Here is an 18,659-nt window from a genome sequence, read left to right as displayed (position 1 = left end):
GTATAAAGTTACCGTGTAATCCTGTGCATGTGCGCACAGCACAGCTGTCAATCCCATCGAGCTCAATGCAATACTCCTGTGTGTATAGCAAGGGTAGGGAACTAGTTACTCTTCTGGACTTCAACTCCCTGCATCCCTGCCCATTGCCCATGCTGGCCGGGACTGATGGGATTTGGAGTCCATCAGCGTCAGGACATTGTGTTGTGGAAAGGAGATATGCCACCACTGCACCAGTGGAACGGTATCCGCATTTATTGAGGATTAATGCATGCTCAGCCTAGCGGGGAAGAAGGAAATACACAACCATAAAATATAACAATGGAATGACAATAAAGTATCTTAGATTATGAATATCTTCCATCAAGGCTCTTCAATCAAAGCTCTGCCTCTCCTCCAAACCAGCCTCCATTAGCTTGAGGCTGTTTTCCTGGAGAGAGATTAGCATGTCCATTCTCTCCAGTAGCTTAAGACCAAAGACTCATTCCACCCAAGATGGATGCCTACAGATTAACCTACGCATATACTTGTAATGGTATCCTTTTCATATGATTGAAGGTAAACGCCACAAAAATACAGCCCCACTTAATGATTAAATGTGAGGCTCTCTTCTCAACTCTTCCTTAGCTTCAATGGAAATTTCCAGGCCATACGTCACAGTATACATACAGACACATTACAGAGTTATTTTCCATTTTGATGTACATTAAACAGTTACACTTAACATGTACAGTGGTGCCTCGCAAGACGAAATTAATTCGTTCCGCAAGTCTCTTCGTCTTGCGAGTTTTTCGTCTTGCGATGCACGGTTTCCCATAGGAATGCATTGAAAATCAATTAATGCGTTCCTAGGGAAACCGCCTTCAGACCAGGTCCGGGGACAGTCTGTCCCCCGACCTCTTCTGAAGGCTGGGGGGGGGGGGGACGAGGGCTTTTCTTCCCACTCCCAGCATTTTAAAAAACCCCGGGACAGCGGAGGACTTCTCCCCTGTCCGGGCGATCTTAAAATGCTGGCGGGCGGCATTTTAAAATCGCCCCGGGACAGCGGAGGACTTCTCCGCTGTCCGGGGCGATTTAAAAGCCCCTGGGAAGGCAGGCAGGGGGGACAAAGACTTTTGCCCCCCGCCAGCCTTCAGAAGAGGTCCTGGACCTCTTCTGAAGGCGGGCGGGGGGCGAAAGTCTTTGCTCCCCCCCGCCTGCCTTCAAAAGCCCTCCGGGACAGCGGAGAAACGCGCTGTGTTTCTCCGCTCTCCCGGGAAGGCAGGCAGGGGGGAACAAAGACTTTCGCCCCCCGCCCGCCTTCAGAAGGTGTTCCCTCCCCGTCGCCCGGCTTCGGAACGATGCTCCGAAGCCGGGCGGCGGGGGCAGGTGTTCCCGCCCCGTCGCCCGGCTTCGGAACGATGCTCCGAAGCCGGGCGGCGGGGGCAGGTGTTCCCTCCCCGCCGCCCGGCTTCGGAGCATCATTCCGAAGCCCGGCGGCGGCGGGAGGAGGCGTTCCCGCCCCACCGCCCGGCTTCGGAGGAGGTCCGAGGACAGTGGGGAAGACGCACTGCGCTTCCCCGCTGTCCCGGATATTTCCCTATGGGCTGTCGTCTTGCGAAGCAAGCCCATAGGGAAATTCGTCTTGCGAAGCGCCTCCAAAACAGAAAACCCTTTCGTCTAGCGGGTTTTCCGTCTTGCGAGGCGTTCGTCTTGCGAGGTACCACTGTACTCCTCCTCTGGTCCTGCTGCTGCTATAGTTTCCCTTAATGTGTTGCCTCAATCCAGATTTGAGTTCAGAGGGAGGAGACAAAGAGGTAGGGTGCTGTTTACTCAGGGTGGTAGTGCAGCAAAGGCAGAAGCTGTGTGACATGATCAGCTACTTGTCATACCACAGTACTGGGAAAGCCAGCAGTAGCAGCTTGCCCTTGCTCAGCCACTCATTCAGGCAGCAGGTTAGCAGGAGAGGAAGAGAAGGAGGAGAACCAACAGAGGGACAGAATGAGTGAGATAGCTTTATTTTTCTCAATGACTTTTTGTTAAGCCTTGAGTGGGTGGGTGCACAATGCCCACATCTTCTGCATTAGTGCTGTCAAATTTTCTAGTTCTGGAGAATTTCTGCTGCTCTGTGTAGGCTGATAAATGTCACAGGGTGTGACTCTGGACAACAAAGCATTGCACACACAGAGACAAGGAAAATGCACGGGTGTGTTGCAGCACTGTGCAATATATACATGAGTTGTAAGATGTTTAGCACCAGCAGAGGCAGTGCATTCTGCTTCACCACTGAAGGTGAAATGGAAACTGCTTCCTGGCTCTGCCTGCCTCCGCCATCTCCACTGCCAGCGCTGCTGCCGTGACACCCATTGCTGTTGATTTCGGGCAAGAGCTTGCAAAATCTTATGGAGTGTGATTCTGTCCCGACTGCACTGGCTGCCAATGAGTTTCCTCACCCAAATCAAAGTGTTGGTTTTGACCTATACAGCTTTAAATGGCTCAGGATTGCAATACTTCAAGGACCGCCTCTCCCCAGCGATCATAATCTGAGGCCCTTCTTACTTGCCTGGAACCTTCATTTCACACCTTTAGGAGCCGGGGCGGGCGGGCACAGGAGTGTTTAGGGGAAAGAGAGGAAGGGGAACATGTGTTTTGTTGTTGTTGTTTTGCACAGCCAAAAGCCCTTGTGCTAGCAGATCTATTTAGTTGGCTACCTTAGGGATTTTTCATTGAGCATTGAGGAGGAAGGGGCTTCTAATGAATATTTGGCTCCTGGGTCTCTCAGAGTCTTAAAAGGAGTGTGAGAAGCACTACTATCTACTTTGACTTCTCTGCTTTAAAGTTTCAGCATCTCTAGACTTCCTTCACACTGATTGCAGACAATCTATACAGAAAAATACAGTTGAATCGGAAACTGAACCACTGAATAGTTCATGTTACTACCTCACTCAGTAAAAGTGTGTGTACTGCAAATCAACAAAAAACAGCAGAAGGGGAATTCCAATTAGCTTATATTTCTGATGAAATATTAATAAAACCTCACTGTGGTCTTAATTGCTCTAATTTAATACAGTGCATGGCATAAATATTTTAGAAATATGGCAAGAGAACATTAAGATGAGGGTCAAGGGATAATAGTAGACATCCTCTCTGGTTGGTTAAAAAAAAAATGCACACTTCGTACATGATTGATATTTGTAGTGCTGATCCACAGAGTCATTACCATACTGTGGTAAGAAAACTATATGTTTGGATGTATAATGTAGATATGAGTATGGGAATAAATACATGCAAACGCTGAAGGATACAGAGATTTGTGGTGCCTTAAAGACTAATTAATCTGTTTACAACTTGAAGCTTTCTAAGCCAAGAGGCTCCTTCATCAAATGCAAGCCTGTGAGTGATTGGGAGCTGAACTCGTCTGGATTTTTGTCTCCTGTGTTGCGCTGTTCTTGTACATTCTCTTTAATGTTGAACTTTTGTGCGCTTTTCCAGGCAAGGAGATCTGCACACGGAAGCAGGGTCCCCACATGCCGTGGTTGTAAAACTGAAGGCATATCCAAGTATGGATGTTGTATATCAGTGCTGCATTACTTTCAGTGGAGTCATAGCTGTCAACTTTTCCATTTTCTTGCGAGGAATCCTATTCGGAATAAGGGAATTTCCCTTAAAAAGGGGGAAACGTTGACAGCTATGAGTGGAGTACACATTCAAAAGTTCTTCCTCAATCACATTCTCATGCATAAATACAGTCATGTGTAAATACTGTACAGAGTTTTTATTTATTTATTTATTTATTTATTTTACATACTTCCACAGCTGGATTGGGGTATTAGTGATCTTTTTTTTAAAATGAATTGCTATCTGCTTTGAGAAATATGGTTGCAAAGCAAGCTTTAAGTCCTTAAATACATTTATGACTGGAAAGGCATGTTCAGTTTTCCATGTGTTGCTGACAGGAGCAAGCCAGCAGTAAATCACACTGAGCAAGATGCAGTTAACTCTTTAATAGCAAAAACAGGAGCTGCACAGGATTGTCAGGCCGAAGTGTACAGCAACTCATCTCCAGCAGGTCTTGCCCCCATGAAGCAGTTGCTGACACTGAAAGTGCCCACCTCCCCACAGCTGCCTAAATCTCCTCCTCTCCATGGTTTCAACCAAGCAGTCTGAGACTGTGCCTGCGTGAAGCTAACTTATGCTTTGCCCCCTTCATGCCTCTCCTGGTTTAGGGAGAGGGGGTGCCACAACAATGCTGTAGAACAGCATGAGAGAGGTGGGGCCACACCAGATTTTAGCATCACACAGGACACCACTGAAATCTGAGAGCCCAAAGTCCGCCTACGCCGAGTCTGATCAACAATGTTCACGTGGACTTTCTGAATGCATTGGAGGGAATCTTCTGGTGTGAATGTGAGCGTAGATTCTAAACTGGTACATCCAAAATGGCAAAGTATGGTTGTGCTTTCCCTCTAAACTAGGATTGCAAATTGATTCAAACCATGGATTGAAAAATTGTTTTGGAAGCCAGCCAGCACAAACCATAATTTGCTGGTTATTGAGCCAGGAAGTAACTAAGTGGAATGTTCAAGGTGGGAGAGAGAGAATAGAAGCTTGGGGTATATTTATTTATTTACTGATAAAGTTGTATACCAATATTCAACTGTAGCTTTTGGGGCAGTTCACAACATAAAATACAATATAAAAACACAAAATTCATGAAAAAAGCAAGACCCCCCCCCCCAAACCAATAAACCTCACTGTGGTTTGGCATTATGTGGAAATGGAACGAACAATAGCCTTTCCCCTTAGTGTCTCTCTTCCATAGCTGTCTTTCCTTATCTCTGTGTATAAATATTTACAGAAAATAATTGGTTTCATTTAGAAAACTTTTGTGTTTGCAGTGTGTTCTGATTTAGAAGGGAATGCTTCTCATTTGAATGCGCAACAAAATCCACACGTGGTGGCTTTTCGGCTACAGGGCAACAATCATATAGCTGAAGGTTACACCAATAAACAGTGATTGAAGTTAATTCGAAACAGGAGGGGGAGCTCTTGCCACAGCAGCTTGAGAGCAGGGAGGAGTGGGAATTCTTCAAATGCTTTAAGTGGAAGGAAGGGAAATGTCCTAAAGGCTACAACCATCTTCCACTATTGGTTACTAAAGCTAGTATGCTAGTGGTATCTGGGTGCTGATTCCACAATGTCAGCTCCTGCATTCCTGCTGTCCACTGGTTACAGATGAATCTTTCCCTGGCTTAAAGCTTAATTCAAAGCTCTCTGGAATCAGTGGAATGAAATAGGGCCTTCCTTCTGTGGTCTAACCGTCAAAAAACAAATGAGGCTGGAGGTGGCTTTGCAAACAAATGTATAGCGAAAGCAATATTGCAGAAGAAGAAGAAATGTGTGTGTGTGTGTGTGTGTGTCTGTGTGTGTAAAATACAAGACGTTTACACTGAATTTTTCATTGCCTGCTGATTTGAAGTAAATCCTTTTGACTTCAGCAAAATAGCCTCTTTATTAAGTCTTTATTAAGATGAGACTGTGGGAAGGAGGGGAATATAGTCAGGTGTTTGGAGAAACAGTGAGCATGTTACTGCAACTCATCTTCATTTTCATCCAAAAGCTTTATGGCAGATCTTGTTACTAGGGGCATCTTTGGCAATAAATATTTCTGTTCTCACAGTAAATAGATTTTGTAAGTGGGTGACCTTGTGCATTAAATGTGTAACTCATGATTTAGTAAACCAGTCAGTTGAAATATTGCAAATGTTTCCCCAACTCTGGCTGCTTCTGGTTGTGCCAGGAGGCTGCCTGCAGATGAACAACAAACAATAGGCTAGGTTATTACTAAAATGGACCCAGAAAATGAGGCTTTATTTGATGTGGAACAGATCAACAGCTAAATACAATATTGAAACAGATGTGGCCTTTTTCTTTTTTGCTGGGGGTGGGTGGAGAGGTGTTCATTAAAATTTGTTGTTTTTCAAAGAAGGTGCAGTGCATTTTTAAATGCATGCTGTTGCCCAGATCAGCCCTTTAGTTGTTGGACTGCAATCCTGAACACTGGCCATTGCATGGCCACTGGCAGTGGTCAATGAGCATGGAGTCCGACAACATTTGGAGAAAGCACCAGGTTGTGGAAGGCTGGTCTAGATGTATAACTGACCTCTCCAAAGTAGAAATATATTTATGTATAATAGTAAGCAAAAAGGCATATTCCAGTCTTATTGCGAAGGTGCTGATTGAACAGCCTTTGAACAGAACAATTTTGCATCTGAAATATCATCAGCTGGGTTTTTAGACCATTTCTTGGAAAGTGAAACTTCCAGCCTTGAATAAGTCTCTTCTGGGTCTTCCGATTTTCTTCCTCTGCTTCTGGTCTTTGTGGCAATTCAATACAATTTATATTTTAAATTATTTTAACTGAGCATTTACAGGGCTATTTTGGGCTATTTTCATGGGGTGGGATATGTAAGACCCACCTTTTATCTGTATTAATGTGGTTTTGGACTTTTATTGGTTGTGTTTGTTTTCATTAGCTTTAATGTAAAGTAAAGCTTTAGGCCACTTTTGCGATGAAAGGTACTAACAAATATAATCAGTAAAGCTGTATTTTTTCAGCAGGTTTCTTATACCCCCTGTAAAATTGTATTTTACAGATCCAGGCCGCTACTAGAGGAATGCAGGATGTTAAACATAGAAATGCAGTCTAACTCAAACTTGCAGGCAGAAGATGTCATTCCACTCCCATTCACCTTTTGTATTTTTGTTCAGACTTGAGCAATCCAAGTACATACCGTTTCATCCCCCTAAAGTAAGCAGCTCTGGATTGGAAAACCAGCTGTGAAATCGATGTAAACTACCTCGAAGGATGTGGTTCTGTAGATAAATGTGAGTTTCCTGACTCCATTCTTCGGCCACACGTCCTTTTCAGTCCATTCTGTGTTACCAAGGAGTGTGCACTGCTTTTTCTCAGATGCTGCAGCCTTGGTGGGGGGGGTTCTGGCACTGGTGGGGGCTGGAGCAGCTAAAGAACGCCATTGCTTCCGCCACCCTCCCCAAAGCAGCCTCAAATCCTTTTCAGCCACCAGCAATACTTACAATGCCTGTACTTCATCCTCTGTGGTAGTCTGACCCATCAGGCAAGCATTACGGGACTGCTACTCCACAGCAGGTAGAAGGGCCTACACAGAAGAGAATTGCACAAAGGAGGCTCTTGCCATAACAGGTTTTAGCAGTATTTTGCTGTGTTATTTATAGCTGTCATGGGTGAACTCCAACTCAACAGGGGAAGACCTAGTGACCATTAAGCAATTTTGTTTTTGTGGTGTGTGTGTGTGTGTGTGTGTGTAATTTTTATTAAATATTCTGTTTTACAATTTAGAATATTCATTTAATATTCGTTTAAGCAACCTTAAAACAACCTTAAAACATCAATAATATCCCTTCTTCTCTTCCTGTGGTTCATTTTGCATAACATAAATCCCTGCATATTTTACATAAACTAAACTATTCGTTATTCCATTATTACCTTCCTACAGCAGGTTACCAAACATTTTAAAAGGAGAGCTATAGATATGGGAGACTTCAAGTACTCTGATATCTGTTGGAACTCAAATGCTATCAAGAATGTAAGGTCCAACAAATTCCTCCATTGCCTCACTGACAATTTCATTTCCCAGAAGCTTGAAGAAGCAACAAGGGGATCATTTCTCTTGGACCCAGTTCCTCACCAACAGGGAGGAACTGGTCAATAAAGTGAAAGAACTGGGAACCTTGGGAAGAAATGATGAGGTACTCTTAGGTTTCATTATACACAGGAAAGGGAAAGCTGAGTGCAGATGGACATGCACTCTGGAATTTAAGAAGGTTGGTTTCAAAAGCAGGGAAATACTGTGAATGTTGTGTATCTTTATTTCAGTAAGGCTTTTGATAAAGTCCCTCATAATATTCTTCTGGAGAAGCTGATAAAATGTGGGCTAGATGAAATAGCTGTTAGGCGGATTTGTAGCTGGCTGACTGCCTTAGTTAGGCCTGGAGTACTTTGTCCACTTCTGGGCATTACAGTTGAAGAATGACATTGACAAGCTGGAACATGTGCCTCTAGTAGAGGGTGACCAAGATGATCAAGGGTCTGGAAACCAAGCCTCATGAGGAACAATTGAGGGAGCTGGGTGTGTTTAGCCTGGATAAGAGGAGACTGAGAGGAGATATCCTAGCCATCTTCAGATATCAAAAGGACTGTCACATGGAAGATGGAGCAAGCTTGTTTTGTCCTGCTCTGGAGGGTAGGACCCAACCAATGACTTCAAGTTACGAGAAATGAAATTCTGACTAAACATCAGGAAGAACTTTCTGACAGTAAGAACTGTTCGACAGTGGAATAGGCTCCCTCAGAAGGTGGTGGACTCTCCTTCATTGGAGGTTTTTAAGCAGAGGTTGAATGGCCACCTGCCACAGGTGCTTTAGTTGAGATTCCTGCATAGCAGGGGGTTGGACTAGATGACCCTTGGGGTCCCTTCCAACTCTGCAATTCTGTGATATTATGATAGCTTTTTAACTAGCTAAACCTAATATAAATGGGATTTCTTTAATCAGCGGTAGTTGTAAGTGAAGTAAAATGCTGAAGTGAAACTAGTGATACAAATCTTTTATTATCTACTTGTAGCCTTCACAGTGCTTGTCATGTCTCCAGAAGAGCTAAATTACAAGCTCCACTGAGATCAGCAAAAGAAGCCTTAATTCTGCCTTTCCTGTGTCAGTTTTACTGGATGTAGTGGCCTTTATGGGACCAGTACAGTGAAAATTGCTGTAAACAAAAACCCCATTTTAAATTACTCAAGGCATCAAGATACAGATGGGGGGTGGGGAAATACTTCCAATAGACTGGAGGGTGAGACGTTGCTATGAAAAATTATATTAATGCAAAAGAGATTGAAACAATATCTAATTAAAATCACTTGAAAAATGACTTGAAAATTGGATTTGACATAACATTTACAAGGCTGTCACTATTATTACTGTGCAGCTTAGCCTTTTTGTGCCACCGTTTTCATTGCAGGTTTGCCAGAGATTAGAAAAGAGACAAGTGAGCGATAAAGGTCTTGCATATTTCCCTGCGTTTGAATGGAAAAGGAGGGGCAAAGATAGCTTTTCTCTGCAACCTTTTGGCCTCGTCTTTGACAAATAATCCCTTTGGATATGGAAAAAGGAAGCATTTCAGTGTTGCGCCTGACCATTTAAGTCAGCCGCATTGTCACTTCAATGTCTGTAACATATAGCTCGTTGGCGGTGGTTTTTAAATTATTAATCTCTCTAGTATAGCGTTGAAATTGGAAATAAAGCAAAGACCAAATGTGCTATGCCCAAAAGGAACAGGATGGCAGAGGGAAACAATGTCTCATTATGAGAAATCTAATCATTTATACTGACTGTAACTATGACCATTTGCTAGAGAGTTAATAAGACCAGCCATAAGCACTGCCTGGTCCAGGTATTGTCTATGTCCCCATCACCCTGAACTTCGTCTGCTTTCTACACTACTACAAATCTTCCTAATTTCACTCTTCTTGTGTCAGCTTCCTGCTTCTCAGCCTTTTTTCCACCCCAGACACTGGCTGGAGCAATTTTACAAATGCTTTAAACCTGGGATGTGGAACTTGGGGCCCTCAAGATGTTTGGGAGGTACAAATGGGATAAAATCCATTGGTACTACACTCCTATGGTGGTACCTATTTCTCTAGGGCAGGGACTGCCAGCCTTTTTGGTCAGTAGGAACATTAGGAAGTCCGAGGAAGTCCTTTGGGTGCCAGTCATAAAATGGCTGCCGTAGGGGGTGTGGCATAATACAAAATGGCCGCCAAGAGGAAAAACCAAGACTAGACCACAAAATGGTTCTTGCACGCTCTCCCTTCTTGCTCCACCACACTTGCTCACAAAAAGAGAAGCTTTTTATCCCTTTCCCATGCGAGGTGGAGTTGGCGTCCAATCTTGGCATCCAGTGAAATGTCAGAGTGTTTGGGGGAGGCAGGTTTAGTGTAGGAGAGCCTGAGCAAACTGAGGCTGAGTAACTGAGCAGGAGAGCAAACACTCTCTCATGTATTGTGCATTTTTGAGGGGATATTTACTGAGCCTTTTGGCGGGCACCAAACTGATGACCCCTGCTTGAGAAGAAGCCAATCAAACCAATGTGTTGTTGTTGTATTTTTGCTTTTAATTACCCGTCTCTGAATGACTGTTTTATCCATTCGCCTTACCTAAACAGACCTACTGGTTTGTATTAAAAATTAGCAAGGCAAATGGATATTAGCTAAATTACATTTACCACCCAATGTGGTGAGGCATGAAAACTTAGTTGATGTTTGTGAAGCAGTTTCATATCTTCACATGAGAGGAAGAAGTGGACTATACAAATGTCAACTATTTATTCCAAAGGAGCAAATATACCTAACATTTCAACTTCTCCTGCAAGGTAAACGCCCAAAGGATGCTGAAATGTCAGTGGCTTCTTTCTCTCATTTCAAACCCTATTTTTCACTTTTATAGTGAAGAGTGTGAATTCAAACATAGGCTAAAGCAAACAAGTAAGTCAGCAGTGCTTAAATTGAATTGTTTCGACAGATTAAGAGGTCTGGCAGAAAGCTCCTCTTTGGCATCGTGACCCAGAGTGCTTAGTACCCAAAAGTTGCCTAATGGTGCATCGCTTGATGTGGTTACTAAACATTAAGCCATCTCCTCCTTTCATAAAATGGCAGTACAGCTGGAAGGGCTGTAACGGTCATCTATCCCAACCCAACGGAAGGCTTGTCTTTGGCAGTGAAACAGAAAAAAATGCATTCTTAACCTATGAGAGCCAGTCTGCTAATGGCATCTGCATTAGCCACTGAAGAATGTCTCAGCCCCCCCCCCCTCTTTATGCAGTCTCATTGAAGTCTGCTGCATATTCTGATGTAGTTTAAGGATTTCGGCTGTTTTTTCTCATGAAATGGTTTCTCTCCACCCGTCTCCCACACGCCACTGAAATAAATTACGTTGTTCAGAAAGTGCCTCATCCCTCCTTTAGTCAGATCCAAGGCCCTGTGCTGTGTCAACCTCTACCTCTCTGAACACTCAGTAACCCTCCAGTCGTGCCGCTTAATAGAGCAAAGCCATTAAGTTGTCCCCATTGTAATTTAGATCACAGAAGAAACTTCTACATATTCTTCCAGGTTAAAATAACTGGTATAAAGCGAGCAGGCGATATTATTCCACTGTAGCTACGTGCTTAATTATATGGAATTGTCAAGTGCAAAGAATTATTCTGATAAATTAAAATACTAATTAAATAGACTATTGCCGAATTTTGAGAACATTATAGGGTTCCACTTCTTCAGGTAATTTGCATATCCTTCATCTACCGAATTTAATTTTAATGGACTTCTTTTTGTGTGTTCAGAAACCCTTTTGTCTCATGGGGAGATTTTTTAAAAAAAGGAATTCATATGTTGTTCATTGCCTTTCCTTAAAATAGCAGCTCATTTTTTAAAAAAATTGCATCTTCCCTTGCAATGTGTGCTATCTTCATTATATTTTAAATAGTTGAGGGAAATGTTATATAGTACAGGTGTATTTCTACGGTTCTGTTTTTGTTTGTTTTCTTTCTTTAACCATGAATTCTGTAAGTAATTGTTTCCCAAGATGTCTTTGACATTTGAGCAGAGAGAGAAATTTCAGCTCACAAATCTGCACACAGCTGTTTTCATACCATATAATCCTTTTTTAAAAAAATGCCTGATGAACCCACTTCTATGCATATTTCTTCAGATGTTCTACTATGTCCAGTGTGACTTAATATCTTAGCAAATGTGTTGAGGACTGCAGCCTTAACTGAATACTGTCCATTTTTTCTCCTCACAGTTATCAATACAAATCAGGATTGCCACACCAAAACTTAATGCATGTTGTGAAAATTCTGCACGTGCTATTAACATACCATATATCGTTTAAAGAATTTTAAAAGGGTGTGGTTTTCATTTTTCCGCAAGATATGTTTATAAAAAATTTGGTTGCATTCTGCTTTTTACCTTAGATTTTCAATCCGAATGAATAAATCTGTAGTTTTTGACATCTCACAGGTATCAACACAGATTTGCATAATATCTCCGTACTGTGAAAGGATTGGTAAAGCTCACCCCTGATCTCTTTTGCAACACTTTTTATTTCTTACAGGAAGGGGATAAAATTTCCCAAGGTAATCTATAGTGTCACTACCAGCAACATTAAACCCTTCATTTTGGGAACTGCAGACAGAGCTTTGAGTAATAAAATTAAATCCAGCACACTACACTTTGTTTTGATAATGCCAAGGTAATCTTGATTTGAACACCTCCTAAAAGGTGTAACAGGTGTCATTTATCTTCACTTCTGCCTTACAAGGACTTCAAACCATCAATTCATAATAATGAAGGAACATGAATTGCCATTATTACTTCCATCAATATGAGCTGGGTCTAGACACATCAGAAAAGCGTTTCAGTTTAAAGCGTTGTAAATTTAAACAGGGAAAACAGGCAGAGAAAGATGGGACTCCACATCGCCACCTGGTGGCACAGTGTTCTATCGCATATATGACGCTTATAAATCGCTTTTTCTTTACCAGTCTATCTGAGTCCATAGTCTCGCTGCATCAAGCCCAGACTAGATGTACTTCTAGTTTATTGGGTAGAAAAGGGAAACAGGAGGCATGAACTAATACAGAACAAGGGACTTAAAGGAACATCGGATTTGGGTCCTGGATGTTTGGGAACATTTATTGTCAAGGTATGAAAAAGTATGGAAACTACTGCTATATTTCAGTTAGTGAAATGCAGTATAAAGGCTAGAATATTAGGTTTGGACATGAGAAATATCCATTTAGGTGTGAAGCTCACTCAAAGATGTTCAAAGAAGGATGACCCGGGAATAGGGCAAGTCAGTATCTCTGAATTTGACTTTCCTCACAGGGCTCATGTGAATTAAGTTATTGAGATTACTTCACATTAACTGCTCTGAGAGTAAAATATAAATGGTGCTTGAGGAGGCTTGAATATCTGAAGTTATTAATATGTTGTTCTAATATGTAATTGATTACTAATACAGTGGTACCTCGGGTTAAGTACTTAATTCGTTCCAGAGGTCCGTACTTAACCTGAAACTGTTCTTAACCTGAAGCACCACTTTAGCTAATGGGGCCTCCTGCTGCTGCCACACTGCCGGAGCACGATTTCTGTTCTCATCCTGAAGCAAAGTTCTTAACCTGAAGCACTATTTCTGGGTTAGCGGAGTCTGTAACCTAAAGCGTATGTAACCTGAAGCGTATGTAACCTGAGGTACCACTGTACATATATGACAACTGGAGACTCATGTGAACTCACTCATGTCATTCTCTGGATAATATTTTCTTGGTGTCCATTTTCTCATTGTACTCTCCCTAGTTTACACATGGACCTATTCCAATGTTTACTCAGTACTCAGACACACTATTGACACATACCAATAGTACACATCTCCATAATCAGCATTCATATATTGATTTAGCAAATGATCAGCAGTTTGATGAGCACAGCGAAGGAGCAATGTTTTCCCACACCCTCATCTGCCTCTTGGCCTTGTATTGTAAAATACTGCACACTAGGCATGTTCATAAACATTCAATAACTTGTCAGCACTGGCATCAGTGACTAGGAAAGTTCCATGCAGAAGTCAGAGCTCTTACAGCAATTGTCATGGGAGTGTCAAACACCACAGCCTGTGATTATGTTAGGTTTTCTTCTTTTGTCAGGTTTATCTGATTTGAGGGGTAAATTGGCAGAAAAACACCTCAATATCGTGTGTTTTCTTTATGGCCATGGTGAAAGGCCTAAAATTTTGTCCAAGGCTGGGAAGAACTATGTATAAATAGATACATAGTATTGGCGGATAACTTCCATTTTCTTATAAATTTGTGTGATATCTGTGAAACAGAGCATATTCAGGTTGCAGTATTTTGCTGACGTATATATAACATATTGGAGACAACATTCACTTTACACATCAAACTTGAAATTGATGGGATTTGAGTGCGCCTTCTTTTTAATTATTCCAGTACGTAAAGAAACTACGTAAGTTGTTTAGTACATGTACCAAACCAATGTGATCATTGATGTAGATGAAAATGCATTTATATATACTGCAAGAAATACGTAGGCGTTTACACATTGAAATCATTATTCTCTCAACAAGGCTTGCATCTTAATCCCCATCCCAGCATTGATTCTGAGCAGCTAGGGAGAGCTGAGTCACGTCTTTGCCTCAGTTTGCCCTTCTCTTTGTACAAAGGGGATTTAATAATATTTACTTAGCTATCTCTCTGGGGAATTGTAAGGATAAATAAATGGACTGATGTTAGTTGAGTCTTTGAATGCGTGAAGCACTATATAAATAACTAAATAGCAATACTGAATTGAATTATCTATCAATCTACACTTCTAGGCTGCAATCCAGGAAAGCTCTTGAGCATGCTTGAAAGCAAAGAGAGGGAAACATTTCTGAAGCACTAGAAATAAGTGCAAGAACAAGAATGCAAGGGGAGTGTTCAAAAGTTTATGGGATTAAGAAGACTGGTAGAAATGGGCAAAGAGCTGAATTGTCATGGCAAATTCCGTATCTTTAGACACTGGGGCCATCCCCACCCCCAGAAAGAAATCAACAAGATGGTCAACTGAATGAAGGCACGGAGACCTCCATGTGATTTGTTGCAAGAATATGGGGCTGACAGTAGTCTTCTGACTTAAACAGATTTCAATGAGGGTATGATTGAATGAACAAGTACCTCCACATGAGGTGGGGCATATACAGTGGTACCTTGGTTTATGAACTTAATCCATTCCGGAAGTCCGTTCTTAAACCAAAGCATCCTTAAACCAAGGCATGCTTTCCCATAGCAGCGGGGGACTCAATTTACAAATGGAACACACTCAACAGGAAGCAGAACATGTTCTTATTCCAAGGCAAAGTTCACAAACCAAAACACCTACTTCCGGGTATGCAGCGTTCTTAATTCAAGTTGTTCATAAACTAAGCTGTTCTTAAATCAAGGTACCACTGTACATGCTTTCATTATTTATTTACTTTCTTATATTAAAATAACCACCTAAGGTAGCTTACGTTACATTAGGGTAAAGCAATATAACTGTTGGGTTTTAGCATTTGTAATTTGGTTAAAAGAATAAATACTAGAAATGGCATAATAAAAGGGGAATTCCCTAGATGAGGTTTAGGGCAAGTACTCTTTGGTGAGAGAGCCTCAACAGAGATTTTAAAATCACAGCACATGTAGTAAAGTAAAGCGTGGAAATACAGGTTGTTAGACCTTTACAGTATCCCTTTCTAAGTCACTTTCAAAACTCTCCATTTATCTTAGTAAAGAAAGAGACTATATGTTTGGTAAGTTTACTGACAAACTCTTCAGACGTCAGATTTCCATACAGCAGCAAGAAACAGAGGCAGCAAAACCTAGCTTAGTTTCAAAGTGGTAAATGTTTCTAAATTATTTCTGTGGAATGACAAAGGTGGCTTGCTAAAGCCATGCATTGTAAGCTTGGAGCATCCAGCTTAGATGTCTTTACTGGTTGAGTTCACAGTGGAAAGGGAGAGAACAAAGAGTTTGGTAACCCTTCCAAGGTGACAGTAAGTGACTTAGCTAAGCCTGGCAGGACAGCTTATTCTATGGTCTTAACCCCTTCATGAATTAAGTAGAGTTAAGCATGTTGATGAGGCTAGATACGGTATATCCCACAATAACAAAGTAAAATAAAATATGATCAAGGATGAACCAGCAATGACAGAAACTTAGAATCCTGCCTGCAGTCAGGAGGGGCGAGACTGGTGTACACAGTTTGTCCTCTCTTTTGAATGCTGGAATAGAGCATTAAACAGGATTCCAATCCAATGAAGTAACTAAGTTTTGAAAGGCTGTGGCCAGGTCTAACGTCTTTAAAAATGGATGCAATTGATGAACCATACAGAGCTGGCCATTGCCATCACCTCTTGACCCAAGAGCAACACTACATTCAGGAATGCCTTTCAAGTGTGAGACTTGTTACTTTTGGAAGAGTGCAATTCAGTGCAGAGCAGGCTGGACACCTCATCTAAAATCACCAGAACCCCTGACCAGCAGTATGATTGACCCTGGTGTATAAAATCAGCAGCTTTATCTGATCTCTACCAGATATGCAAGAACACCAGCAGACCCATGTGGTCCAGCAACTGATTGCATGAGGACTGAAGTCTCAGGAGCACACCTGAGATGTACTTCAAAGTACATTTAGCACACCTTTTAAAACATATGGCTCCCCCCCAAAAAAACCTCCTAGGAACTGTAGTTTATCCCTTACAGAACTACAGTTCCCAGCACCCTTTACCAACTACAGTACCAATAATTTTGACAAGACATGTGCTTTAAATTTACGGTGTTGATGTGACCCAGTAAGTGGATGGACTCTGATATTAGCTGCAAAGCCCTGTGGGTCATGGTGGGGGTGCCTTCTTAGTAATGGCTCCCTGACTGAAGAACATCCTCTGCCAAGTTGGCTGTCCATCTTTCGGACCCAGCAGAAAACATTTGTCTGCCTCTAGGACTTTTGAGTGCTGATACCTATATATAGAACCATTTGTGGAAATTCTATGATTTTGGTTTATATATTGTTATCTGGCCTGAGGTGATCTGATGGACAGGATATGAACCCTATTAATTAGTTTAAAACTCTGTTTCTTGGTTTATGTAATCCTATGTGACGATTATAGCCAGTTGGTCTAAGAACTTGAGTCCAGGTTCAAATGTTTAGCTATGGTCTAAATGATTAGCTGAGGGCACATTTTGATTCCTCAACCCATCTCTGTAAAACTGAAATAATCCAACTGGCAGGGATTCTGTGTGGATGAATGTGGGAAAACATTTGGCATCTCAGCAGTGATGAAAGCGTATGATGCAAAATCCTTTCATTCTCAACTTCCCTTTAACTCTGCCGTTCTTTAATTTTCCTAACAGCTGACAACAAAGACAAGCTTGAAAAAGCAACAGGACTGAAAATTTTGCAGATTGGCATGGGGGAGGTAGGTGACTGCAGTACATGTCATTATCTAAAATGCTTGATTTGTTATTTTATAAGATCCTAGATCTTGCGGATGTTCGTATGTGAACTGTGTTAATCATCCTAAGGGCCTTTTAAAAATTCTGATTATTAGACTGTTGTATCTGTCATAATACAATATCACATTCCACTTACCATATGAGTAAATCTTTGTGGCCTTTAAGAAATAGATTTCCTAGCTTTGTAGTATGTCAGGAGCAAAATCCCCTAGGACGAACAAAGCAATTGATGTGTCTGATTATTCCCACCTGGTTTCACTCAAGTTCTGTTTCATCTCAAGAGCCGCAGGGACCTAAATTTGATGTATTTGTCCTTCCAATATGTAGATGAGCCTGCTTGTGAACTGCTATTTTTTAAAAAAGTATAAATATAACACATTTCTAAGTCATTACACTCACATCACTAAGCAAAAAAAAATATCAGAACACAACCCTGTACTGATAGCTCATCATTTATTAATGAAGATTTTCCAGAACTTTCCATGAATTATACCAGATTGTAAATTCTGGTGTTATTTTTACAAAGAGGTAGCAAGCCACTTTTACCATTTCTACAGAAGTTTATTCCCCTACCAAGAGATAGGGGAATCCCCACTGTTCCTCTTATACTGTTCAGGTGTCCCTTGTAATATTTTTACTTCTAAATGACTCGATAGCATGCACACTTACCTTGTCTAGGTTACGGAAGGCCTGTCCTCAGATCACAATAGAATAGCAACCTTTATTTCAATTGCAATGCAACCTAGAACATGACTTTCCTGAAAACCAAGCAGTGTGTGTGTGAGAGAGGGGGAGTGGCAGAGAAATTCAACAGGGACAGGAAGTGGACCCATCAATTGTATCCTTGCATATGTAAGAGATAAAGTGCTCTTGATAGTCAGGAATTCATTGTGATAGATGGATCAAGAGCTCCAGATAATCAGCTGGGGTTGCAAAGATGTCTGAAAGCATCTGTGATATACTGGAGGCTCTGACCGCCCAAAGGAAACCTATATGCCTTCCAACTATTCCACATCCAGGGTTTCTTGCATTGTAGTGAAACAACAAGCAGCCACATCTTGAAGCTTTGAAGTCCTATCCTGCGCATGCTTACTAAGGGCCAAACTGTATGTGATGCTCAAGAGTCACTTGCAATTGTGGTGAATAGCAGATAAAGGGGACTGGCCAGGTTTAGGACTATCACATGCATGGGAGACGACCCTCTGCTCCCTTCACTGTTGATCCTGACAAAAGTATAAGCCACTATTTGAAATTATTGGTTCCAGAGATCAGGGTCCTAGTGGCAATGGCTGCCATTTAAAAGTAGGAGAAACATGCAAACAGCTGCCAATGAGGATTGACTCTGAAAAGCACATCTTGTTTGGTTAAATGAGACTTAATCCCAAGCAAGGTTTAAAGGGAGTTTTTACAGAGTCAGGGATACAGAGTTCTTGTTGCATTTTTTTATTTGCAAGGTGGACGTTCTTGGGGAGAATGCAGCTGGTGAACAAACAGTGGGCAGAGATGCAGTCTCTATACAATCTAGTGGGGAGGAAAGACA

General features: G+C 41.7%; 1 protein-coding gene and 1 long non-coding RNA gene across 2 annotated transcripts in view; one reads left to right on the top strand and one right to left on the bottom strand.

Annotated features, from left to right (window-relative positions):
* Positions 1-18,659, bottom strand: part of LOC308459190 — a 481,964-nt gene that overhangs the window by 130,457 nt on the left and 332,848 nt on the right. The window lies entirely within an intron of this gene.
* Positions 1-18,659, top strand: part of PTPRN2 (protein tyrosine phosphatase receptor type N2) — a 610,006-nt gene that overhangs the window by 316,701 nt on the left and 274,646 nt on the right. The window contains exon 12 of the mRNA XM_080974012.1: positions 17,018-17,082. Within this exon, the coding sequence (XP_080830138.1) occupies positions 17,018-17,082 (65 nt within the window). The remainder of the gene's footprint in view (positions 1-17,017; positions 17,083-18,659) is intronic.

The sequence above is a fragment of the Podarcis pityusensis genome (assembly GCF_964106645.2).
Source record: "Podarcis pityusensis genome assembly, chromosome: 12".
NCBI lineage: Eukaryota > Metazoa > Chordata > Lepidosauria > Squamata > Lacertidae > Podarcis > Podarcis pityusensis.
The sequence above is the reverse complement of the archived record's forward strand: the minus strand, read 5'-3'. Positions and strand labels throughout refer to the sequence as shown.